The sequence below is a fragment of the Dryobates pubescens genome, chromosome 20 (genome assembly GCF_014839835.1).
Source record: "Dryobates pubescens isolate bDryPub1 chromosome 20, bDryPub1.pri, whole genome shotgun sequence".
NCBI classification, from domain to species: Eukaryota; Metazoa; Chordata; class Aves; order Piciformes; family Picidae; genus Dryobates; species Dryobates pubescens.
This window is the reverse complement of record NC_071631.1, coordinates 15,757,814-15,785,154: the sequence shown is the minus strand read 5'-3', so window position 1 is coordinate 15,785,154 and position 27,341 is coordinate 15,757,814. Positions and strand designations below refer to the sequence as shown.

The 27,341-nt window shown below is 50.9% G+C and overlaps 1 protein-coding gene across 1 annotated transcript in view; it reads right to left on the bottom strand.

Moving 5' to 3' along the window:
- SEPTIN9 (septin 9) overlaps positions 1-25,203 on the bottom strand; it is a 98,860-nt gene extending 73,657 nt beyond the window's left edge. Inside the window, exon 1 of the mRNA XM_054170564.1 lies at positions 24,153-25,203. Within this exon, the coding sequence (XP_054026539.1) occupies positions 24,153-24,174 (22 nt within the window). The 5' untranslated portion in view covers positions 24,175-25,203. The remainder of the gene's footprint in view (positions 1-24,152) is intronic.
- Positions 25,204-27,341: the final 2,138 nt, after the last annotated feature.

Here is a 27,341-nt window from a genome sequence, read left to right as displayed (position 1 = left end):
CTCCTGCTCCTTTCTCCCAACAATTCACAAGTGTTTCTTTTTATTTAACAGAGAGAACTCACTTTTCAAAAGAAAAGAGAGCAGATCTCATCTCTGCTGCTGCTCCCCTTGCTTACATAGCCAAGGGTCTCACTGTTTTTATTGTATCAGCGGACTCACCTTGAGCTCCTGGTCAGGGAGACCTTGAGGATACTTCACGCAGCAACTGCTGCCTGAGGCACAAGCCCGTTTCTGCAAACTGCTGGCTACAGGAGGGATCTAGGATAATGCCTTTCCCTGCTACAATGGAAACATTTCTTGTCTGCTTACTAACCCAGGCCACCAAGTGCACTGACTGCCCAGCCCTTTTTCCTTCATCATGCACTTCAGATGAGCAATAGACTTCCTGCAAAGTTGTTTTGTTGGCCTAGAAGTGATTTCCTGCCCTCAAACAGACAGTCTGGAAAATGTGCTGATCACTTAGTTGTAGATACCAAGCAAAAACTAGATCAATGCCACGATAGCTGGCAGACACAAGAAACCCTGAGTCTTGTTCCCTGGGTACCTTACCCCTGGGCTCTCCTGATCTCCAGATCACAGCCAGACCTCCTTCAGAAGCAGCTAGTGCTGGATTCTGCCTCTGTCCTGACATAGGTGTGGAGCAGATCTAGAAAATCACTTCCATGAGAAAAAACCCCAAGGAGATTTTAAGTATCAGTGTTAGAAGATCCCTTATCAAGACAGGCTAAGGCAGAAAAGGGACTTTCCTATCTACATGCATTTTAAACAGCACAGTGCAGTTTCCCTGCAAGCTGCTAAGAATGCAGTTTTTCAGGCAGACTTTCTTCCTCCCACAAGTCAAGGGTTTTTCTGAACCCATGCAGCTCTTATCGGTCTCATGATCTGCTGCAGTCATGAGCGTCAGATTTGGTTCGAGGAGGTGGCATGAGTCATTGGTGCTGCCTGAATCTTCAATCATCTTGTACACAAAAGCAGGTAATTCACCCACACCTTCCCTTTCCTCATCCTATTTTAATTAGAAAAAAACCCCACAACTCTTTATTGATCCTGACCTCTTCTATAAAATGCTTTTGAGACAGCCTGCTCAAAAGTACTATGTAAGAGCAGCTAAGTATTATTATTAACCACCTAATGTTTCTATTGAGGGTCCAAATCTCTTTTCCTGCTGAAACACCCTTCTTAGCCTTTCCAGGTTGTAGTGTGTAGATGGGGGCTCTTGCACCATTCAACACCAACTCCCAGCATCTGCAGTGGTCCAGCACTCCCCAGGGCATCTCCTCAAGCCGAGGCACCGGGCAGCACTGGCTGCACCATCCCCTTGGCTGTTGTTGGACAGGCAGCACCAGTGCAGGGTAACAGCCAGAGCCAGATGTATAACGACCCAGACAGGGCAGATTTTGAAGGTGAAGGAATAGTGAGTCACATCTTTCTAAGCCAAAAAGACTGTTGCAATTACCTTCCCTTTCCACTCCTCTGCTCCCTGCACCTCCTCAGTTCTTGTGCTTCTGCCCAAAAAAACATTTCTGTTTCTGAATCCACCAGGAAGAGGTGGAGTGATCTCAGGTGGGGAAACAGGGGCATGTAACAGCCATCTCTCAGAAATGGGGGCCTGGCATATAATACAACCAGACCTGGCTGTGATGGTGAGCAGTGCCAAATCCAGCTCCTTGGGAAGTGCCAGTGGTACTGGCTGAGAAGGAGAGGGGGAGACTCTGGAAGGAAAACCAGAGCCGCAGTTCCCACCACCTCCACCCATGCTTTCATGAAGGTGACAGCATGAATCCAGCCCCGCTGATTACGCAGGAACTGTCACGAAGAAAGGTTCTTTCCCAAGGCTTCAGGCTCTTCCTGCTTCCAAAGGAGTAGGAAATAGAGTGAGGACAGCCACACTTCAGTGCCAGTCACACTTCCCTTCGCAAGGAAGCCAACATCATGGGAAAAGTTTAACAAATCAAACCAGGGTTGCTGATGAAGATTTCTGGGCAATTAATTGAGTTTCTTAATGAAGGAAGCATGGGCAGATCTCAGCCCTTAGTGCCATGGAGCTTCACAACCCCTGTTACAGATAGGGCCAGGGTACTGCACAGAAAGGGTCAGGTGACTTTGAAGATAACAGAGATTAAAACCTGGAAGAACAATGGAGGGTCAATAACTAAAGATCTTTTAGTAAAGTTTTTGCTCATGAAAAGTGCATCAGCACCGAAGACCTTACTGCACTGGGGGGTCCCAATGTGACCACAAGCCACCAATGCCATGCAGTTAAAGCAAATGCACTCCTAAAATGTAGTAAATGAGACACTTTCAGCAGCAAAGCAGAAATCATTAGGGCTCCATCTGCAGTCATCCTGGCTACCCAGCACCAGTAAAAGTAAGCAGAAATGAAGGTGAAAAGGGGATGGGACTGCAAGAAGCATCACACGCAGATGCACCACAGGGGAGAGAGCTGCTGCAAGCAAAGATCACCGTTGCCAAGGGAACAAAAAAAGCCCCAATCCAAACCCAAACATGGTTATGGTACAACCAGGCCAATAAGAGCTGGAAATGAGAAGATCTTAACAGCTAGTGATGGGAGATACAAAGGGACTGCTGTGAAATCAAGGGGGCAAAAAGCCAAACAGGTTTCAATGTGGGGCACAGCTGCTCACAGGAAATACAGTGTGACATGGGGAAGATGGTCCCCAAGCCTACACCCAAGATATTCACTGCAGAAATTGGGGAAACAGCAGACCTGATGTTCTGGGCCAGCCCTGGAGCTGAGACAGCCCATCAGAGCCAGGCAGATGGAGGAAAAATCACAGACACAAGGTCCCTGCAGCCTCTTCTCCCCATCTCCAGCAAGCAGACAGCTGTGAAGATCAAGGTTTAACTTCATCTTAGGTATAACTCTAAGTTAGCATGCAGAGTGAGTACTGGCTTACCCCTGAGCAGGACAAGGGAATGTAGTGCATCTGGTTGCACTGATCAGGGCCAGGGAAGGACCAGCATCCATCCTCTCACCCTGCTAATCTGAAAACAGAGCTGAGTCTTTTCTATGCCCCACATGTGCATATTCTTGATAGTCTCCTCTGCCTCCATGGGGACCAATGAAGTCACCCTGAATTTACACCAGTGCTAAGGTGGGTTTCAGACCAGGCACCTGGTCCCATTGCCTGCCAGAGGGAAGGGTGCTGCAGGTGAGCACCCTCTATGTGTGGATCTAGCAGCACATAGCTGGGTTGTGAGGGCACAGCTCTGCCCCCACCAACACCCTTCTGTGCACTCTGAGCCTCATCAGCCCAAGAATTTTGCCCATTTACCTGGTGATCTGTGTGCATGGGACGAATTTGCTGCTGGCCCCAGAGACCTCACGCCAGTGCTGGAGCCCAGCTTGAAGCATTTCACACCAAGCCAGCAATTCCGGCAATTGTGCATGCGGAGAGCCTGGAAAGGGAAACACTGTCCCCAGCCTGGGCCAGGCACACCATCCCAGCCCCAGCCAAGCATACAGCCAGCTGCCCCAGTGTTCCCAGTGGGGCTGTGGGGATCCCTACTGCACTGGTGGTGCGGGCTGGCAGCCCCCATGCCTGGGAAGGGAAAGGAAGCTCAACTCCCTGGTGTTGATTAAACGGTGGGGGATGCTTGCAGGGGAAGGAAGTGGAAAGAGGATCAGGAACTGCATCTGCCTGAACCTCATGCAGTTAAAACAAACTTGGTCTCATGCCCTTGTTCTTCTCATTTATTTTCAGGTCAGACTTTCCTAAGAAACTGGGAGGTGCAGTTTAGTTTCTGAGCAGAAAACTGACTTAATTACTTCAATTATTAAAAAAAAATATAATTAATTACTGCATTTTAATATTAAGACCAAATAGGGAGAAAAGAAAAGAAAACAAAACACCACAACAAAACCAACCCAGCACTGCATGACAGCACAGATGTTTTAATAGAGATGAGAGGCTTCAGAACCCTTGCTCATCCTCTAATGAGTTTAACACACACACGGCACGGCACGTTCCCATCGCAGAGCCTTCCCGTGCAGCTGAGGATCCATCCCACTCCAGGAGAAACTGTAGTGCCTGCACCTCAAGGTAGGGAAGACATACCACCCCCTACCACCACCCCCATTTCCACCATATACTTGCTCATGGTAGTTGCAGGGAGAAAAAGGGGAAGCAAGGGTCAGCCAGAACACTGAAGCCCTCACAAGGAGGCTGCAAACTTCCCAGCAGTCCCTAATCAGGCACAATTTGCAGGAACACAGAAACTGGCAGCGCTTCGTGCATGCACTCTGCTTCCAGATGTGCATGGCTCATTTTCACGTGGTGTCCAAGGCAGGGCTGGAAACTCCATCCCTGCACAACAAGGGGAGGAGGCAGGCCCAGCGTGAGCTCTCCATACCGAGCCCACCTCCCCAGAAGTGTCATGGGTGCAAATTCCACTCCACCCCAGCTCCCCATGAGCATCCCAACTGCTTTGGGCACTGTCCCTCACACCTCTGGTGCTCACCATCTATATTCCATCACACAGGGCCACTGGACCCCTATGGGACATTCCTGTCCCCACTGCAGAGCAGGGTGTGAGCTGGGAAAGCCGCTTTTACAGCCACCACGTCTGCTGCTCTCTCAGCTGACCGCTGATGACCTTTTCAACCCAAAACTTTCCAGTCATAAATATACCAGTTTATGGCACAAAACTTGCTTTTCTTATACTTCTTCCCTGCTTCTCCAAAAGCCATTTCCAGCAGCTCGAGCTCCCTGCACCAGCCCCCAGTTGTTTCTCCCTGCTCCTCCAAGATATTTCAGGCATGCAACAAAATCTGCTGCAGCACAAAGACCCTAAAACTCCCTGCAAAGACTCAGGAAGCACCATGAGCTGTAGGTCAGGCCTTGGGAGCAGCGTACCTCCTGATCTCCCTGGTTACCATCAAAGGCTTTATTATTATTATTCCTTTTTGACATAAACCAGTTTGATAAGAACAATTCCCAGATGGAGCCGCAGCCCCACACCCACTCTGCTTCCTCCGGGCAGCGTGGACACAGCGCAGGAGCTCAGCGCACGGCGGGAGGAGGACGCAAGGGGAGAAGGAAAGGAAGGAGAGGAAGAATGAACACATTTTTCCTTTCCTCTTAAAGGCTTTGGCAAATGCCAGCAAAACCACCAGCAAGGATGCTGAGGTGTGGCTGTCAGCATCTGCCCAGCACCAAGCACCACTGGTGTCTTCTTCTTAGCTCCAGCTCTATCACACAGCAATGGGAAAAGTATACAAGTGGGCAGGCATCTCTGCCAAAATCCATGTGCTGTGTGCTCCTATCTCCACGTGGATGGGAATTTGGGTGCCCCTGTCATCACCCAGACAGGCAGAACCATGTCTTCAGCTCCACTGCCTGCATTGCTGCTGCCCAGGAGAGTTTGGCAGGTCCAATGTTGGCATACAAAAACCATTAGGCAGGATCAGTACCATTAAACTCCTGGGCTGAGGGAGTGCAAATCAGAAAGAGATGGGCCAGCCTAGACCCAAGGAGGCACCAGCTGCCTTCAGCAAAGGGCAGGTCTGCCTTGGCTTTTACATCTCATGAAATTATCCTCTTGAAAAGTGAATTACAACTCTCTCATGCTCACACCAACGACACAACCAATCCCCCACTAACTGGACCCCAGCATAATCAGGCATGTTCTCCAGCTGCTGGGCAGCACTAAAGCAGCAACCTCAAGCCATCTGTTCAAGAAGTCTGCCCCAAACACAGGAGGCAACCCAGGCACCCAGACTCCAGTCACCTCTTCTGCTGGAAAAAGCAGGGCAGGATAATGCCCTCACTAACTAGATCTCCCCTCAGCACCTCAGACTTTGCTTCCCTCCCCTCTGCCATCTCTCAAACACCCAGCACTGCCAACAGAGACTCAACCTGTTCTACAGATGTAGAAGTTGCACAGCTCATCTAAAAATCTGGATTGAAAAAAATCCAACTGGGTTGGAAGCTTCTGGGAGAATTTCCTTTGATTTCTTCTCCTTTTCAGATGCTCACTTCTTCTGCCTGCCCCAGCTCTTGCCATACACAGCCCTGTGCCTGCAGGGCACTTGTTTCTGCTCAGATTAAATGATTACTGCAGGAGGGACCTGCTGCTGTCACCACCACTCTGTCTGCTAGAAAAGACTGTCAACACTAAGCCTCAACCAGATCAGGACAACACTTGGGCTTCCCCCATCCACTCTTGCCCCAGTGCAGCTTTCCAAGAGCCATCTCTCAGCACAAAGCCGCAGCCAGCACACGTGGCTGGGGGATGCTGGGGATTGCAGCCTGCAGAAACAAAAGAGGATAAAAAAAAAATTAAATAGCTGGGAGATGTGCTGCAAGCAGGCCAAAAGTAGAGGCCATCCAGTGTTTGCCCTAAATGGGAAAGGGGCCTGTGAGCAAGCTGGGGGCAGAGCACCAGTCACGGAGAGAGACGGCACCAAGCCAGGCAGAGAGAAGGTTGCCAGCAAGCTGTATGAGGGGGAGAGAGGCTCTGCTCTGGCAATCCTCCCAACAAACAGGGCAGGAGAACTCTGGAGATGGGCTGAGTTTGGGGGTCCCTGAATAGGGTGAAACTCAGAGACACTCCAGCAGCATCTGCCCTGCCATCAGCTGTGAAACACAGCCCTGCCCTGGGTGGCTGTACAAAGCATCTTGCTGAAGGCTGCCGGGTCTGATGCTTTGGTTTCTAAATGAGGATAGCAGAATCCAAATGTCCTGAATGAACTGAGCTGGAGTTGCTCCCTCCCAGTGACAAGCAGGGCTGGACGCTCTCTCCCCATACGCAGCCTGTCCTCTGTTTTCATCCATAAACCCTGTGGCCAAGCCCAGCAGGGAAAGGGCAACAGGGAAATTCCCCTTAGACAAAAGGTGGCTGCTGCCATTGCACCAAGTCATTCTGTGACCAGAAATTCATACAAAGCTCTCTTGTCATTGTCTCTTCTGTCATCTCCAGACCCCAGGGCAGCTGTCTCCACTTGCCACCCCAACCATACACTCCACTCTGGTGAGCTCAGCCTTCCCATGCTGGCTTTTTATTAATTCTTGATCTTACTTTGCAGTGCCCATAATAACCACACCAGGTCAGGGAGTATTGGACTAGATGTTCCACCAACAGAATTAAACTGCCCTTGTTTAGCAGAAGTTAAAATAAGGTAGAAACAAAATCTGAAATGTTTTCCCTTATAAAGGAAAGTGCTGGGTGCAGTAAGCATCAGCCCTTCTCATTCAGCAGGGACTGGCAGTGTCTATGAGCTCTGGGGATATTGTTATTCCCAGACAAGTAATCACAGGGCAAACCAACACAGCCATGTTTATGTTATCACAAGAGAATAAACTGCCAGACCTGAGCTCTGTCTTTCCATTCCTTGCTCCTCCCCCTGAACCCCTCTGGAAGAATCCCTCTGCAGCACGGTACCGCCAGTTTGGACAGTTTAACGACCAGAAGATGTTCCTGAGAGTTAAATAAAACTGTCCTGCTGCCTTGATCCAGTGCCTGCATCCCTGGGGAGTGCTCCTCTGCAGAAACATGTGCTTTGACACACCAGCAACACCCTCTTACAAGAAGGAGGACCCTTAATCACTCTACAGATGCATGCTGCCGCCACCAGCTCTGGCTCTCTGGTCAAAGATCTGCACATCCCCTGCCAGGGGCATCTCAGCTGCAGTTCCTGCTCCACTTCAGTAGCTGGTTTCCAAACAAGCCTTCTCAACAGCGCTTGTGTGTAACTTGCTGCCTGCCAGCTGGAGGGTGGACAGCTATTTCATACACTGCAGAGAAGGGCTAGCAGTCCAGAGCAGCGCTGTCTGCTTGCTTGGAGCCAAGAATGGTGACTCAATGCTGAAGCAGGGCTGGGCTGCCCTGGTCCTCACCATCCCCTGCAAAAATCTGAGCACTCAGCAAGATTTGCAGGCATGATGGCAGAGGCATGCTCTCGTGTGACTCTGGTGAGACAGGCACTGTAGAAACACCTAGAGGCTGATTTGTACAGAAGCAGGCAATTGCTTGGAGACAGAGGTGCCCATCTGGTCACTTGCCAGTCTGCAGGCAGATTTAAGACATGAGGGAATTGAACCTCCATTCCAGATATGACTGTGGCCAAACAGGCCACCTCCTTCAGCGGCCTCTGGGAGAGTCCTGGCAGCACAGTAAAAGGAGTATTTAGTAAAGCTACAAGTTTGCTTGCAAAAACTCGAGGATGATGACCCATTTTGCAGCCAAGCTTCATGTAAACACATTGATAATGATGTTAGCATCAGAGCTGCAGGTGAATAGGGCTGCACAGCAACAGCAGCCCCCTCTGTCTGCCTCAAGGAAGCCCCTTTCTTGCAATGCACATGTTTAATCCATGATCTGCATCTGCTGCCAGCCACATTCATACCAAAATCTGCTCACCTCATCTATCTTCTGTACAGATATGCACAGATTTAGGTGAGGTGGGAGCACAGGCAGAACTGCAGAGCTCGCCTGCAAATTCCTCTGTTCTGTGCTCTCCTGTCCTTCGGTGAAACCCCCACCCCCTCTTCATTAAACATCATCAGAGTTTAGCACACAGATGTGGGCTAGCAGCATCACACAGCTGCAGCACCCTCACATTAGGTGTGGCTAAAAGCTTCAGCATTTTGCAGCTTTGATGAAGCCCATCTGAAACATACTCTTGGTCATGAAGAGCCATTTCTCCACCCTATCCAGGGGACATTCCTGCACCCCACTGTCTCTCAGGGCAGAGAGACTGAAGGACCTCCTAGCACTGAAAGCAAACATCACCTCTTGCTCACAGAGACCTTCTGCAACATGTTTCCTGGGGCTGCCCCAGCTCTGCGGTCTAAGAACAGCCTCACCAGCCCTGCCAAGTTGCTCATTAGCTGAGGTACAAACACACCAGCAGCAGCTGCAGATTGTGCTTCGTCTGCTGAGGATAACATTAGGTTTGGGACACTCAGATTCACTTGTAGTCACGTTCGTGCAGTCCCAGAATAAAGGCTGCAGGTTCATCTCTAATGGATCTGTCTTGATGTGGCTGTCACTTCCATTTGTGTCACTCAGCAGCTTTGCTGACTGCTTCAGAAAATGCAGGTTTGTGCAGCTCCTGGTCCCCGAGCTCAGCCAACCGTGTTGACTACAGTCAACTTCACAACGGCAAAAGAACAGACACCAAGCACTCGTCCTGGCAGAGAAGGAGACGATGTCAGCAGAAGTCAAACTCCTGTGAGTGCACATGTGAAGACACCTCACTGAGTTGAAAGAAACAACTCTTCTTCCCCAGCTATTGCTGTCATCCTCCATCATTTATACATGCTGACCAGCTACGACCTGCCATGACTTTCATGGTCATTCATTTCATTAGAACTATGGATCAAGCACTCCACAGCATAATGAATATTCATCCTGCCTTCCCTGGCAATGAACTGGGATCCCAGCAGAGTACAAGCTCTGCAAAGCCTTCCCCACCCGCTTGCAAGGCACAGAAGTGTGGGAGTTGAACAAGGATCTGTATTATCCACTAAACCACAGGATGAGCTTTGCAGGAACTGGCAGGCTGGATTGCTTCCAGTCGCTAAAGAAGGCAAATAGTCCACTGTAGCTCTCGCATGCCAGAAATGTTGAGCATCTGCAGACTTGAGAATGTGAAGACAACCCAACCCCACACTGAGAACCAGCAGCCTCCCTCTGCACACCCCTGGCAATGTGCTACCCAGAGGCAGAGCTGTACTGTTGAACAGCTCTCTTGATTTTCCTGGATTACGCATTAAAAACCCATTTTGAACACAGCACTTTCCTTCTATATCCAGCAAACATCTATCTGACAGAGAGAAGAGCTGACTGAACTCAAGGAAAGCTGACAAAGGAATAAACCAAAAGAAACCTCTCATCTTATAAGGAAACAGCCACAGCCTCTCCCTGCTGAGGGCTTTACCTGGGAAGGCCTGACCAGACATTGTGCAGCAGAAGGATGGTTAGTGGGAGATGAACTGAGCATCTTCTAGGGAGAAACATCTCAAGGCAGACACAGCTCTAGACAGCTCACACTGTCTGGGGCTTCCTGAAAAGTTTCTCATCCCAAAGAAAAGGACTTCTTTGCATGTCACCACCACCTCTGATCTTTTACATGACTATAACTCTATCTTTCAGCCACATCTGAAGAGTCTGGATGTCCATCTTTCTTTCACTTCAAGTGCTCCCCCAGCCCACTGCAGGTGCTTGAGAAAGAATTTCTAGCCCCAGCAGTTAGACCTGTTAGGCATTTATAGGATGCTCCTGGTCTGCACTTTGCTGAAGTGCTTCTCCTGAGGGAGCTGCAGCACGGGAAGGTCTCGAAGGCACAGCCACAACATCACCCATCAAGCTTCCCAGAGCTCAGTTCTGAGGACAGCAAACTCTCCAAGCCTGGCAATGAAAGAGCTCTGCATTGTGTTATCTGTGCTTTTGCTTCCATTCCTCTCTGACCTTCACACCCAGAGCTGGGAGCTCCTTCCAGCCAAGCCTGCTTAGAGCAAGCACTTTCTCAGCTTGAGAGCCAAGAGAAGCCCCTGTGGACCACAGCCTGTTGCTGCATTTGTTGTCAGCAAAGCACAGCGTGTCAGAAATCACGAGAAGGGCAACGAGCTGTTATTTATGACACCGATTTATTGCTACTCTCCTTCCCCAGGCCCCCTGGAAATCTCAAAGTGCCCTGGCTTTACGGCAAGCCCATGAAATGCCTCCTCAAAGCCCATGTCCTGCCTCTTCACTTTCCCGCTCCACCCAGCCCCAGAAGCTCCCAGAGGTGTGGCATCCTCCTTTGCCTGCCAGCACGCAGATAAACCTCAACTCCTACGCCTTCCTAGAGAGAAAAACCTGATTGTGCCGTGGTGGGTCCGCAGGGCCAGCTTCTGCAGCAGCCCAGACTGACAGAAACTCTGCAAGAGAGGATTAGGAAGGTACAAGGAGGTGAGACTTCAGGTGGAGCCACACAAGCAAAACTCCTGAGGATGATCTTCACTGGGCAGGAGACCCAACCCTGCTGGTCTGAGCCTCTTGCTGTATCTGAATCAGCTCCCAACATCACCTTCAGCATGAGCAGGCACTGAGCTGGCCCATAGCCATAGCACACACCCCACAGCCAGACCCCAATGGCTTTGCCCTGCGGGAGGCGGCTCCTATCCCTCTCTGACCAGGCTGCCAAAGCATCTCGTGCAGCTCTGCATCTTGCAAGGGACTGTCAGCAATTTGCAGATCGCATGTCCTGGCCCCATCTATAAAGCAGGGATGTTTACATAACCCCAGGGAAACGCCAAGTGCAGCAGGATTGCCAGGGAATCTGCTTTCAGCTGCTGGAGTTGGTGGAGCTCTGACAACCCACGTCAGTTGACAATCTGCCCTTAACTCTTAATGCTGCAAGGGCAACTTCCTATTTAATGGAAAACAACAAAGTCCTTGCAGCATAAGATGTTCCTGTTCACCACAGATACAGCTGAGGAGCAAGCAGTGCATTAAATCCAAACGGCCACTTCCAGTGCTTCCTGAGAGACCGGCTCCCCACAGAGAAAATTCTGCATCCCGCTGGAAAACACCAGCTCTGTTGTTTGGTTTTTTAAAGCAGTTTCTTTTCCAAGCCAGGAGAAGGACTGAAAACCAACCTGGCTTTATTAAGTCCATGCAATATGAATGAGAGGGCTCTGGAGGAGATATTTTTGATGGCTTATTCTGATGATGGATCTGACATATCTGCTTTAAAGAACCTCATTTGCGAGAGCAGCCTGCCTCAGAAAGCAGCTTTACAGATATTGGCAGCCCTTGACATTAATTCACTTTCCTACAGACAAGAAAAATACTTAAACCATCCAAAAGGCAATGAAATGGCAAGGCAGAGATTTGGGAGCCAAGATCTAAAGCAATCGGAGGGAGACGTGACGGTCTGAAGGCAGGCAGAGGTGGAACAGCAGAGGTACATGGGCTTTGCATGGTGGTGATATCTCCAAGCCTCATGCACCAGTCTTAGCCACCCTCCCATGTATTACCACACTCTGCACTCAGACACCCCTGCCTACATGGTTTTATACATCTCCTATTTACCATTTAAGCAGAGAAGGAAGCATGGGAGACAGTTCCAGTCACTCAAATGGCATTTCCCAGATGACCAGAGGCTCTGAGGGATCAGCCCTGCTTCTGCTGGTCTTTCCCAGACACATGGGACCACACATCAGGTCCTGGAGCAATTGTTGTAGCTGGGAGAAGCAGCAACCTGAATTTCAACTCAAAATGCCACGTGAACTTCTGCTAAAGTTCAGACAAATGCTGCCCCTAAAGCTGGCCTTGGTTTTGACACACCCTGCAGATTTTAAGCCAGCAGCAGTGAACCTTGATGGCAAAAGCTTACCCTTCAGATCCATCTGTATGTCAACAGCCAGCACTTTTTATTTCATGGGAAAAATCTGTCAGCAGAACGTCCTGAGCACAACCAAGGTGCCTTTGAACAGCACGTCCGACACAGGACCGGATTTCCCAGGCTTTATGCTGTGCAGTGCTTGCTGCTGCCAGGGCACAGAGGGGCTCCCACCAGAAACAGGGTGCTGGAGGCCACCAAGAGAGCACATAGCCTTGTCCAAGAGGGATTTCATCCAAGAAAAGGAACAAGTTGCTCAGGTTTGATGGCTCAGGCTACTTAGTGCTGTGTAACAAACCCTTTCAAGACAGAAAAATGTGGGCCATGCTGCCTGCCCACTGTTTAGATTCACAGAGGGCTCTGCATCACTCTGCAGGTAACCAGCAGCAAAACAAATCTCCTCTTGTTATGCCCAAGGTCTGGCTGATGAGCAAAAACTGGTCAAGCAGGCAAGCCTGAGCTCTATCAGAGATGGAGCAGGGTCTGGGTCTCTGCTGGCCTGAAAAAGGAAATGTCACACACAGCAGAGAGGAGGAGGAGGAAGGTGTCAATCCAAGAAAGAGGGAGCTGAGCCTGAGTCCCCACCCCTGCTGCTACAAAGCCCTCCCAATGCCCCTCCTTCTGCCTCTCAGGTCCTTTCCACCAAAATATCCCATCTTGTCTTCCCCCAACACTCCCAGCTGCCTCACAGCCCTTCAGCCCCAATGACCAAACCACCTCTGCGTCACCCAGCACTGCACATCCCCCTCCCCACCCCTTGCTCCCCTGTGCCACTGGCTATTGACTTCTTGCCTTTGTACAGGGCAAAATTTGGTTTCTTCTCCAGCTGAAGATGAAGGGCCTGCTCTAAGTAGCCTGGAGATGGTGAGGGGGCTGTGAAGCAGCAATAGAAGTGAGTAGAGGACACTAGAGATGGGTTTTAACGAATCTGGAGATCAACTGTGATATAAAAGGCCAATTTTAGCACCCCAGCTTCTATACGCCCTGGGAGCACTCAGGTCCCTGCACCAAGAGGAGACCAATGCCATGAGACACCTCTTGCCACATCACATTGGAGCAAGGCTGGGAGCAGGCATCCAAACCACATGCCTCAGCCAACACTGAGGGCATTGCCCCAGATCCAGCAACACCCACCACGTTCTCAAAGCACAACCAGTGAACACCTTGGGTACAGAGCACAGCACCACCAGCAACACCAGTCTGCTGGGAAAAAACTGATGAGCAAAGGACAGTGAACCCTGGAGCACAACCTGAACTTAAACAGGCTGTCCCAGTGAGTGCCCCAAGAGGCACAAGAAGAATCACCAGGAGTAGCCTTTCTAGATGGAAACACTGCCTACACCACTTAGCTCTTGCTGCACAGGAGAGCAGGGAGGGAAGGGTTTCCTGGTTTGTGGCCAATGCTGCTGTTCCCCTTATGGAGGATATGCCTTCCCCAGGGGGTTTTTTCACTGAGAGCGTGAGACACACAGTTTCCATAGCTCACTTTCCCTCTCCACCTACTGTGATTTTTTTTCACATTTCCTGAAATAAAAAACAAACCACCACACCACCACCCCAAAACAACCAACCAACTGCTCACCAACCATGGTAGTTTCCAACAGGGCCTCCCCTTCCCTAGAGAGCAGCTGTCAACAGAGATGTCAACCAGTCCTTTTTAGGCAGCTGAAACAGGGTTGGATCAGATCAGATCTTCACTTGAATGAAGAATGGAAGAGTAAAGAAATGGTAAGTATTTTAGGTGCTGAAGACCATCCCTTCCTGCCCCAACAGTTCATTAGTTCTCAAGGTTGCCTGCTTTGCCTCTATACTGATAAATCAAGATAACACTTAAACACAAGTTGTCCTGGTGAGTGTTTCAGGAGTGGCAGCTCCAGCTTTGTCACTCCAATCCCGTCTCAGAGAGCCAAGAGAAACCACAGGGGAGAGGGAATGCAATAAAGCAAACCCGCTAAATGCTTCAGCATTGAGGAGGAATCAGTGGGACAAATGGGGAGGGAGGCAATGGCAGGTCCACACCAGAAGATCATAATCTCTGGGGGAAGGGAGGCAACGTTTAAAGAACTCAGCTGAAGGTCATGAACAGAAGACCTCAGGGAGCAGATAAGGGACATGTAAGGTGGTGGTGCTTTAGCTGTGAACGTGGCACAGGCAGGTGATTCTGTACCACTTGGCATCAGAGTCCCTCTGAAAGAAGCTCTGTCTGTACTTGCTGTACCTGCAGTGACTGAGGGACAAACATTGCAGCCCAGGAATAAATCCCATATTCTTGCTTTTTGGCTCATGTTCCTCAGCAGAGAGGGATCCAAGGAGAACCATTCATGTTTCCAGCCTAATGTTCAGCTACTCCCCCAGCCCCACATCTCAGATTAGCACCAGCCATTGCTTCCACCCCGTAGGGAGCCTCATCCCAGCCCTGCACAGGGGTGCCGGTGTCTCAGAAAGGTCAAATTCCCAGCTTTATCATGACAAATCCCTCGCAGCTGTCTAGCAGAGGATCCTGAAGTGCCTATGAAAAGCGGAAACTATCTACCTCATTTTCCATATAGGAAGTTAGAGCACACGTGTGAAATGATTTACAGAGGGACTGAGTGGAATAGCTGGAAAAGGATCCCAACAGCCCAGCTCCTAATTGCCAGGAGATCACTCCCTCCCAGTGCAGCTCAAACGCCGACTCCCTGGTAAATGACAGCTGTACCCAATTTAGGAGAGGGGCACTCAGAGGCTTTTAGCACTGCAGAGAGCAATACCAAACCATTTTTGATGAACAAAACCTCGCCCGAGGAGCAGGTACTGGCATCTGCTCCCCTTTGCTCCTCAGCAGCGATTCGCCTTCTCGCAGCCCCACAAACCGCAGCCCCTCCAGTTTCAGTGGTGAAACGCAAGCCGGGGGCTCCCAGGGGACCCGCACGACCCGGGGCAGGGAGTGAGCAATTCGACCACAGGCAGAGGTTGGGGCAGCGGGAGGCCGCCGGCCCCGAGGGCTCCGCTCCGCCCCGGCAGCCGGCAGGGAAGCGACACCGCCACCTAACGGCACCGGCACCGCCGGAACCCCCGCGCTCGGCTTCGGAGGGGGAGAGGCAGCACGCAGAGCTTCGTTCAGTCCTGCAGATGCCCCGTGAGCATCCCGCCATCATCATCATCGCTCCCCGAGGCTGCGCATCCCGCCTGTGCTCGGGAGGGGGTCCCACGAGCTGCCAGTGGCAGATCAGAGAAAGGTTTGGGTTGGAAGGGACCTTTACAGGTCTTGCAGTTCACCCCCCAGCAGTCAGCAGGGACATCTGCGACTAGAGCAGGCTGCTCAGAGCCCAAACCAACCTGACCTGCAATGTTTCCAGGGATAGCCATCTACCACCTCTCTTGGCAACCTGGGCCAGGGTCTCACCACCCTCATAGTGGTGAAGAATCTCTTCCTTCTCTTTTCTCTCTAGTGGAAATCTCCCCCTTATAGTTTAAACTCAGCATCCTTTGTCCTGTCACAACAGGCCCTGTTAAAAAGTCTGTCCCCAGCTTGCTTTTAGGTCACTTTAAATGCTGAAAGGCCACAATAAGGTCTCCCCAGAGCCTTCTCTTCTCCAGACTGAACAACTCTCTCTGCTTGTCCTCACAGCAAAGGGGTTCCAGCCCTTGAATAATTTGTATGGCCCTCTCTGGACCCACTCCAACAGGTCCATGTCTGTGCTGCTGAGGGTTCCAGAGCTGGACCCAGAACTGCAGGTGGGGTCTCACCAGAGTGGAATAGAGAGCAGCAGAATCTCTTCCCTTGACTGGCTGGCCATATACCTCAACCAGCTGGTCACCCCTGTCTGACCCACAGGCACCCTGTTCCCAGGCCTGGCACACCCCTGGGGTTGGGGATGAGTCACTGGGAGTGAAACTCATGAGTCAAGAAGATGTAAGACTGAAGCCTCTGGGGATGATGATAACCATCCGTAGCCTACTGGAAACCAGTGACCAGGATACAGCTGCTGTTAACATCACTTGAAATGCAGGATGACTCCCTCTGGGGTTTTGCAGAGTCAGCCCAGGGACTCCAGTCATCAGGCTCCAGCAGGTACCTACTCAAAGGCATTCAAAAGGTTAGTGAAGCCAACCAAGGTGCTTTTTACACAGGGATCCCTTCCAGGTACGTGCTAAGAAAGCAGCACGGAGTTTCTGGAATGCTCTTCACAGAGCAAAGGTTAACAAAGGCCAGCTGAAGCAGATAAAAAAGTCTCTACTCTCCCCTTCACAGACATTGTAGTCAAGGAAACAGGTCCCTGGACTGAGAAGTGTGAGATCTGAGGCTGATCAATTGTGCAGCCCCAGGCAATTCACTCTATGTATGAGTCATCCAGACCTTGTCTCCAGGTACAGCCACAGCAGTTGTCACCCAGAAACTCTGACCAGAGCTGGGTGTCCTACAGCCCTATTACATCAATATCAGTAACAGAAAGGTCCACACAGAACACTCCTGGGGCAGGAGAAAGCACCACCATGGTCTAGGATGAGGCTCCCAAGCCATGATCCCCACCAGGCCAGGCAGCAGGGTGCCAGTAGCGCAATACTCTGTAATATAGACCAATACCTTTGTTAGCAGCCACACCAGAGGGTGCCCACCCTTCTCTGCCTTGACTCCACCTCTCCAGATCTTCTCCAGATTCAGTGGGATTTTGAAGAACCAACATTTGAGACAGCAAAAGAACCAAAATATGAGTGTTTCTCTGCTCCAGTGCCCCACAGATCAAACTTGATTGCTGTGATTTAATTTTCCAGATCAGACAGTCAAGAGTGAAATGCAAACAAACCTTTATTTCCACAGCCTCAAGCTACAACCTTCCTGCCAGGTCATGATCAAAGCTGCAACCTGGAGATGTTGCAGAGCTAAGAGCAGGTCCCCTCACAAATCCTGCACCCAAGCAATCACACTTATCACTCCCCAAACTGGTTTCACTGGAAACAGGACTCTACTCCAAGAATGACTGATTTCATTTCTAAGGCATCTGATAACAATGTAATAACAAAATTAAGAGAGGTCTGTTTATGCAGCACCATCTTCACATGGGCTTGGATCCAGCCAAGGGGAAAAAACAAAACAAACACCAAAAACCTTCATCTGATACAAGAAAGACATTTTTTACAGTGAGAACAACCAATCACTGGAACAACCCCTCCAGGGAAATGACAGAGTCCCCATCACTGCAGTTTTTCCAGATACAGAGTTTTTCCAGTGTTAGATAATCTCATCCAGGCTCCCTTTTCCCACAAAGGGCTGGATCAGCCCTTTGGAGGGATCCCTTCCAACCTGGCCTGTTCTGTGATTCCATACAAACAGTTTTTAAAAAGCACTTCCAGGTTTATTGTGTGATTATTGCTTGTAAAACTAATGCAGCTTATTTACCTGTAAAATGATGCCCATTCTCCCCCAAGCCACAAAGCATGAAGCAGAGCTGTTTACAAGCCTCCAACAATGCTCTTGGCACCAGCATCCCACCTGAAGGGCTATTTCACGTCACCTGCCACTCAAACAGCAGCTCCCTCCAGCAGCAAGGGCTCACAGCCTTCATGAGCCAGGGGTGCAGCACTGAGATGCTAGCACAGGACACACAAATACAACAGCAGCAGCAGCATGAAGCACTAGAGGAGAGACAGAGCTGGTGCCATATCCTGCTCAAATACAGCCACGGGGAAATTCATTTCCAATGTGTTGCTGACAGAAGCACTGCCCAAGCAGCTCTGTGTAAAGGGGTGACCATGTCCAAGGTATGTATGTAAGGGATGCCATCTCCATCAGCTGTTCAGAGTAGCCTCACATGCCATGCACACACCTGGGTTAGAAACACAGAACTCCTTTTGCTGCAGTGTCAGAACAGATTTGAGTTCCCAGATGCACTTTGGAGCCATTCATGCAGCCAGGCCCTGCTGCAATCCCTCTTTTGCCTGTCAAGAGCTTCAGCACAGACTCACAACCGCCACCTCCTTACCCAAAATCAAAGGGTAAGTGGAGCACAAACACCTTTTCCCAAGGACTTCAGAGAAAGTCTGGGGCAGAGCAAGAATATTCACATAAATTTTCTCAGGTATAAGACTGTTCCTAAAAACGGGACTGGCTGCCCATCAGGACCTTCCCTGCTGCCTGTACCATGCCAGGGGCAGGCTGCAAAGTCCTGAGCCCAACTGCAGTGCTTCCAGCACAAGGCACTGCTGCTCTCTACCAAATTATTCTGTCCCTTAGTTGTAGCTGCAAGTACCACGTGGAGAAGCCAACAGGACACAGCTATTGTGCTTCTGAGATCATTAAGGCAACAGAAGACATGTGTTGACCCAGACATACTTCCCTAGCTACGTACTTGCTCCTACTCAGCATTGTGGTATGCCGGACCTTGGAAGAGCCCTGACTTGCATGAGAAATGTCCTCCCTCACCCCAGCAGCATGGGAATCGCTTTGCTAGGAGGTTTCGAGTCATCCAGCAAAGGACAAAGCAGGAGGGCAGGCAGCAAAGGACCTCCTGCTCCAGGAGTTGTTAGCCAAGTTCAACAGAGCCATGTGGAGAAGCGTTACCTGTGCTGCCGGGCGGGAGGTGAGCTGTACCCCACACCGGGGTTGTATGTCCTGGAGATGAGTAGAAATTCCAGCAGATTTAAGAGCAGACATCAGGAAATGGATAATGCTTCATACCTTGACATGCCTCAGACAACTGTGGGAATGCATCCCCAGGCAGGAGGAGGCAGCCAAGAGCGGGCTGGAGCAGCATGGAGCACGCTGCAAACACAACCATACGCAGAGGCAACTCCACAGCCTCGTGAAACACAAACTCTTCTTCTAGAGAGGGTATGCATGGACTTGAAATTGAATGACCCAAAATCTGCCACCACAACAGGTGACTACCCTCATCCTACATGCTCTGTAATTGCTTGAACAAGAAGCTCAGGTAATTTTCACAGTATACAGCACAGAAAAACACAGCCTTGGGGAACAGGGTATCAGGACAGCAGAAGGGAGGACTAAGGACAGACCAACAGCCACCACAAAGGCAGGACAGACAGAAAGGTGTTCCTGGATGCCAGGGCTGGATGAATGCAGTGGGATCTAACAGGAGGTAAAACCATCCAGACTAATTGCCTGACCTGGCATCTCGTATGTGAGATGTGCTGCAAGCCAGAGGAAAAAGAAGGAAAAATGTCTGGCAAAGGAGCTAAATAGCTGTGAGAAGAGCACTGAGAAGGAGCATGTCAGGCTTTTATCTGGCATTTCCTAGGAATAATAGGGACACCATGAAACCTGAGATAGAAAAGATCTTCTCAGTGATGTGCAGTGACAGGACAAGGGGCAATGGGTGCATGCTGTAGCATGGGAGGTTCCCTGTGAACATAAGGAAAAACTTTTTAACTGTGAGGGTGCTGCAGCCCTGGAACAAGCTGCCCAGAGAGGCTGTGGAGTCTCCTTCTCTGCAGATGTTCAAACCCCACTTGGATGCACTCCTTGTGTGACCTACTCTAGGTGATCCTGCTCTGACAGGGCAGTTGGACTCAATGAACTTTCAAGATCCCTTCCAGCCCCTAGCTTTCTGTGATGAGAAGCAAGCCCAACCCCTCTGCCCTGCTACCAACATTTTAAAGATTAACTTCTATTAAACAAGCACATTCCCTCCAAACAAACATCACACCTTTATCATTCACATACAAGGTGAGTACTTTCCTGCTGCTCAGTCTAAGCACATGGTGCTTCCTGGGTGTCTGGGGACTACTGGAGTTGCTCTGTCTTGCAGCATTTAGTCTAAGAGCTGCTGCCAGCACAGCCTCTGCACACTACAGCCAGGGGCTGTCTCCTTGCTGCTCAGGTCATCCAGGTGGATAGAATGAGGTATAAAACCTTTTTAAACCCTGTGCACACACGCACACACAAACATGTCCCACAAACATGTGCGTGTATAACTGAGAATGACCACCAAGGGGTTAATAAACAGCTCATCCTCCTGTCTGGAGTTCAGCAGACTGCAGGCACCTACAGCACTCCAAGCTGCCTACTGCTGGGCCCTTCCCAACACATGCCACTCTTGCAGTCAGGTGTTGTGATCACCTACTCATCAGCATTTGTTAACTCTTAAAATGAGTTTGCACAGTGCAGTTTCAAAGGTTGACATTAATAATTTACCTCCTTTCCCATCATGGTTGCACCCATCCTGTCACCCCATCATCACAGCAAACAAAACCCCCACTGCTCATGGTGCTGCAGGCCCTTCCTTCTCTTTTAAGAAGAGCTAAGAGCCCCCATGGCACTAACGACTGAGGCTTTGTAGAAAGATCTGGACTAGGCAAAAGAGCAATCTGCTAGGGAAAGACAGGAGAGCCATCTCCAGGCCACTGCCACCAAAGCAGTCTGGCAAGGCAGAGAGAAAGAGCAGATGTAAGGAACACAACAGCCCCACAGTACAGCTCCCCAGCCCCAGAAGCACAAGAGAAGGATACCTGGAAACAAATGTATTTCGAGCTAAGGGTTTTCATGCAGTATGAGCTTGCAGAAATGTGTGAGAGATGGTTTAACCAGATTAAAAGGCCTAGCAAGATTGTGTTTCTTACACGGGCACTCACAGGCACCACCCAAGACTGGTGCCATGTTATAGAGGTTGAGGCAGACCCTTGCTTCCCCAGAGCTGGCAGCAACCCAGGCACAGAACTACAGCATCACCTTGCCCCTTCAATGCCTTCCCCCAAAGCACGAGGTGCTTGTCACCCTCACAGATGGGATCCTGGATCCTGGACAATACTGTGTGCAAGAAAGCCTGAGCTCTACCTGAGCAAAGAACACCCTGTGGGACATGCTGAGCTCCAGCAGCTATGGGAAAGCAGCCCTCAAAGAGGAAGCCAGGCCCAATTCCCACCTGCCCTGGGGGTGCCCTTGCCCCATCCAGCAGCCCCACACTCATCTCAGGACTCAGCTATTCCCACCCACAGCAGACACTAATTGGAAGCATGTTTAGGGCCAGAGCAGTGACTGGGATGTGGCCCCCAGCACTGCACGGAGCTGCTTTCATCTAAGTCATCTTTCAGCTGGTCACCAAGGCCAGCACCCTGGCTGTCCCACTGCCCACAGGCTGAGCTCCCTGCTCCTTTCTCCATCAGTGTGGCGGTGCCAGAGCCCATGGCCCTGCCAGGCCCTTGGAGGACATCAGCTATCACGGCCACTCCATGACAGCAGCATCAGGATCAGTGTGAGTTGAGCAGCTCACCTTGTGAATCCATCCTGCACCATGGAACTGGGAGCCAACAGCCTGACCTGGTGATGTTGTCACTTATGTGCCCTAATCACTCTCTATGAGTACCTGAAAGGAGCGGGTAGAGAGGTGGGGGTCAATCTGTTCAAGCCAGTAACAAACGATAGGACAAGAGGAAATGGCCTCAAGTTTCATCAGGGGAAACTGATGCTGGATATTAGGAAGAATTTCTTGAAAGGTCATCAAACCCTAGAACAGGCTGGCCCAGGGAGGTGGTGGAGTCCTCATCTCTGCAGGTATTTAGGAGTCACATAGACATAGTGTTTAGTGATATGGCTTAGTCAAGGGCTTGTCAGTGTCAGGTTAATTACTGGACTTGACGATCTTAAAGGTCTTTTCCAGTCTAGGCAATTCTGTGATACCAACTTGAGCTCAGTTTTGCTCCATCCCCACAGAGGGGTTTAGGATTCCCCCTGACAGTGCCCCAGCTGAGCAGCTTCCCCTGCCTGCACTGACCCCTCCAAGCAGGGACCTGCAGAGAAATCCGAGACCAGCCCTTCAGCCCATGTATTTTTCCATCCCATATTTCATGCTGGAGACAAATATCAGAAACACCATGGAGATGGTCTGCATGGCTTTGGGGTCTCATGTAGCACACACCCCACTCACACTTATGTGAGTGCAGAGTGGCCATGTTCATCACCTCACACCAATGCCCCAGCCACAACCACCCTAAGGTTGCACACACCACATTTACTCACTACGCTTGGCCCAGGCCACCAAGCAAGCCCATGTGCCCTGCCTGCTGCCTGCCCTGTCTGCAGCTCAGCCTGTAGAAAAGCCAGTTCCAGCAGAACTCAGTGAAACCTACACAGCTGGACCTCAGCATTTTGCATTTGGCATCTTTGCGGTAGCCTGGGGTCTTCCTGCCTGGGGCATCCCCTACAGTCAGCCCAGGCACAAGAGGTCTGTGCTCCTCGCAGCCCTCAAACAAAATGTGCAGCTCAGGGGCTGAGAGAAACCCACCTTCTGGAACAAAGGACCCTGGATCACATCACTAGGGAGTCCCCTTTCTCACCCATGACCCTTCGCAGAGCCCTGCCACCTTCCCCTCCCTCTGCCCCACATCTCTGCCTAGCAGAGGCCTCCACATAACGGCAGAGGCTGTCCAGCCCAAAATGCTGAGCTGCTGAAACACCCACCAGGCTCTGAGTTACAAGCAGCTCTCAGGAATGCTTTGAAGTGGCTCAAACCAAGGGAAAAGACACAAGCAAGAGAGATGGAGAGAGGGACAGGAAGACACCATCTACACTTCCCAGAGGCATTAGGGAGTGGAGGATGCTCCTGCAGGGAAGTCCTCATCCAGGGGCACTAGGTGCTCTCAGCACATCCCCAGATGGAGCCCAGTGGGTCTGGTACAGGCTAGCCATGAGAGCAGCTTTCTCTGGCCACAGTTTCGCTCCACCCTGGCTTGCGCTTTTCCTCTCATCCCTGTGGTTTCCCTCCCAGTGCCGATGCCCAGCAGCTGGCTGGGAACGCCCAGGAGAAGAGGCCTCATGCTTCCCTGGGGCTGCCATGCCAGAGAAGGGCAAGCTGTGCCGTGTCACAGGCAGTGGGAGGAGAGAGACCCACAGCTGGGCTGAGGCACACCGGGTCTGCACAGACACCCCTTCCCTCGTTTTCCCTCTTTGATCCTGGCTATCCTGCTCAGGCATGCAGTGAGCCAACCCCATGAATGATGCCATACTGCCTGTCCCCTCTCCCTGCCAGCAGTGTCCCTTGCAGCCATCCCAGGAGCAACTCACTGCAACACCTCTCCCCAACAGCTCCACATATCTGGGAGCAGCTTTTAGAACCACGCAGACATGCACCATTAGGTGGGATTTGCAGGGAAGCTGGGGAATTACATGGAGTTATTCACTGCTCCACTCACCCACCCCTGTCTTTCAACCTCCACCCAAATCCCCCCATGTCTGGCCAGCAAGGTTAAGCCCACTCCAAGTTGCTGGCCACCAGCTCCACTATTGCTGCAGGACATGCAGGCAGCTCCTGCCCAGCCAGGGTGGGAGGGCAAAAGCTGAGGGAAGATAATTTGGCAAGCGGAGAAAGCTCAACCACAACACACACACACAAACTCAGGAGCCAACCTTCAGAGCAGAAACGCGTCTCCATGCCAAGAGCTCGGCTATTTTCCTCCCTCTTCCCGGCTCGCAGCTCTGAGCTAACAGGCTCAGCATTCATCCCCCCGCGCCGTGCGGCACATGGGAACAGGAGGGGGCGGAGAGAGAGACTCAAATGAAATCCAGACCTAGAAAGCAGTTTCTTTTCCCCCCTCACCCCCCTCCTCAGCTTCTGCTGGAACCACCTTCTGTCGAGAGGGCTCAGGAGGATGAAAAGAAAAAAAAAGGGGGTGGGGGGGGGAGGGGGAACCCAAACCAACACGAAATAGAAAAAGGCAGCATTGGGGAGAAAAAAAAAAAAGAAAAAGAAGGAATCGGCTGAAATCCACCCGGAATGTGGCTGTTTCTCTTCTAAAAGTACAGAAGCTGCTGGAAAGGTAGCAGGGCAGAGGCAGAGTACGACATATTTAAAGATCAATAGCCTACCTGAAATCCGGTCCCTCTCCATTACTACAGGATATAATTAGCATCCGCGTGTCACGGCCGTCCCTTTTTTTCGGTGGCGTCCCCTTCTTTCCCCCACTCTCCCTCCCTCCTTGCCTTGCCTCCTCCTCCTCCTCTTCCAAAAAAAGCTCTTTGTCTGGTCTAATTTCTTCAATCTGTTGCAATCATGAATGCATCCAAATTACCACATTTCCATGTGCTGATCATATGTTTGTGCTCCAAACTGAAGTAGCTTTGTCTCTTTGAAATGAAAAGGAAGAGCAGGAGAGGAAGAGAAAGGAGGAAGAAAAAAGAAAAAGGGGGTGCATGACCCGAAAAATCCTGTAACTCCCTGAAATACTCCACCAGGCGCAGGAAAACTGGAAATCCCAAGTCCTCTGTAAAACAGTCTTAAAGCTACAGCGTGCGAGTGTCCAGGGGAGCGCTCCAGCCTCCACAGCTCCCTCTTAGTATCCACCAGGAGATGCTTAAGGAACTTGGCTCCTTACAATAACAGAGCGAACAACTCATCCAGCTTCTCAAATCACTCCCCACTTCCCGAGCCTTATTTTCCTGCTATTTCCTCTATCCCCTCCTCCTTCCTTGGCTCCAGCATTTTAAAAGAGCACAGATCCTGCGCTTTCCCCCACCCTGCCAGGTCTGAAGTTTCGATTCATGCATAAACTATTCGGCTGATGAAGGCTGACTTCATTCCAAGCACAGCATCATGGGCTGCTGCTGCTGCTACCAGGCAGGACCCGAGCGCCGCACATGTTTACTCGCCCTGTGCAACCGCTGCAGAGCTTCGCCGCCGGCCCTGGCACCGAGCCCCGCTTCGCCTTCCTCCCCACTGCTCAGTGGCGATAAGGAGAGAGCTGCTGCAGCCAGCCTGAAAGCGATAGTGAAAGTCTGTGCCTCGGGCAGAAGTTCTTGGTCTTCTCCTTGGTCTCACGGTGGAGCAGAGGTGGGATGTGAGAGTAATTTTCCTTCCCCGAGATGCCCGGGCAGGGTGTAAGGGTGCGGAGGGAGCAGAGCAGCGCCGTGGAGCCTGTCACCAGATCCTCCTCTCCCCAGCTGGGATGGAGGGACGTGCAGCCACAGCGATGGGCCGGCCCGCTCGGAAACTTCCACTTGGCTGGTGGCCAAGGCAGGCAGCGGGGACACGGCGCTAGCACCTCCGCTGAGACGGTACCTGTGCTGCCTGCAGGCACAGCGCTACCCAAACCTCCCCACGCTACCCTCCCGTGTCATCTGCTGCCGATTCCTACTGATGGTGTGGAGCCTGAGTCACCCAGACAGATGTGGGGCCACTGTCCCCAGTGCTGGCAGACAAGTCATGCCCGCCACAGCCTAAGGGCTGGTGGGGAAGGCACGGGTGCTGCACAGGGTAGGGGTGGTGGCAGGACCCTCGTGTGCTTGGTACCATACACATGACACCTTTTGCCCCCAAATGCTCACAGTTCATGTGGAAAATCACAAGTATGATAGGTGTGACAGAACTTGGCACCTCTTCCCCCCATAGTGTGGGCAGAAGGACAAATTGTTTCCTGTCAGGATGAATCAACTTCCAAGGAACGGCTCCAGGCATTGCAGGCACTGCTGGGACCTTTGGACAGCCTGGACCCACATCACGGTGCTTTTCAGTATTGTGTGTTTCCCCGGTGTGACAGCATCATTGTAATCAAACCAGAGGGAGGGGGACAAATGGTGGGCTGAGGCCAGCACCCCCAAGCCAGCTGCAACCGCTGCACACTAGATAGCAGAGAACTGGTGGGAGGCAGTCCCAGGATGGTCCACTACTTAGGGAAGTTTCTCTCTAATCCCCAGCAGATTATTCCCTGGGCAAGAAGGTTTAGATTGCTTCCCAAATTCCTGTTCATTCACTATTTGCTATTAAAGCTCTGCATGTCCCTGCTGCCAGTGCTCAAGGCATTAGAGAGGGGACAATAAGCAATGTTTTCCCAAGAACAGTATGAAACCATGTTTCCTGCTGCAGACCTCGAAGGTGCTGAACACAAAGCAAAGACCCAGGGGAGCTGTATACCCTCATACAGCACAAAATTCACTCCACTGCCTCCACCAAGCAGCTTCTATTGCCAAGCTCCTTACAATGGAGATGAAAGGAAAATCTCAAGGGAAGTATCTAGAATAGAATAGAATAGAATAGAATAGAATAGAATAGAATAGAATAGAATAGAATAGAATAGAATAGAATAGAATAGAATAGAATAGAATAGAATAGATCAGGTTGGAAAATACCTTCAAGATCACCGAGTCCAACCTATCACCCAACATCATCTAATCAACTAAACCATGGCACTAAGTGCCCCATCCACTCTCTTCTAAAATACCTCTAGTGATGGTGACTCAACCACCCCCCTGAAGAAGGTGAATGGAAAGCAGTAAGGGATGGGGGCAGCACACACATTTCAGCCTGTAGACTTTAACCCATCCAGACCCAGGTGACCAGGAGGGATAAAATGAAGCTGTCATTTCTCACAGGCTAGATGACTGGGAGGCACTCAGGGAAGTGAATCCAACCAATGATTAATGCAATTGAACTTCATACTCATAAAACCTCCAGGTAGATGCTCTCATTCAAACTTCAAGTCCTCAAGCAAATGTTAATAGATTTCACTTTCAAGGAGCAGCTGTGAGTCTTCTTTTGAAGTAGTGATGCTCCAGCCACTGCCACAGGTGGCACATTATGGGGCTGGGGGTTCCCCCGTCTCCTTGGTTTCCAAGAACCTCATCAGGTACCTGCTTAAATGGGTATTTGGTGGTCTGTGGATTGCATAAGTCTAAATAGAGAAAAATAACACATACAGCATTTTCTAATCCTACTGTTAAAAGGGCTAGGGAGGGAAGTCAGGCACATCTTGGGTTCAGTAAGTCCCCTGTCTCCCCAGAAAACTGTCTCCTGGCTGGAGCTGGCTTTTGGGAAAGCTACAAGGAGAAAAAAGCAGCAGGAGCAGCTTTTAGGAGAGAGCTATCTGCCACAAAGATAAACCAAATTTCCATTTGCAAACAAGCAGCTGAAACAAAGCAGTGGCCCTGCTCCGCCCCCGCTGGCAGAGGTTGGCACACTTTCCCTCACCCCACCTCGCAGGCTCAAACATTACCGGGGTGGCAGCCAGCACGAAGCACTGCCAGGTGCAGAAAGCAAGGAAGGAAATCACAAGAAAGCAAGCA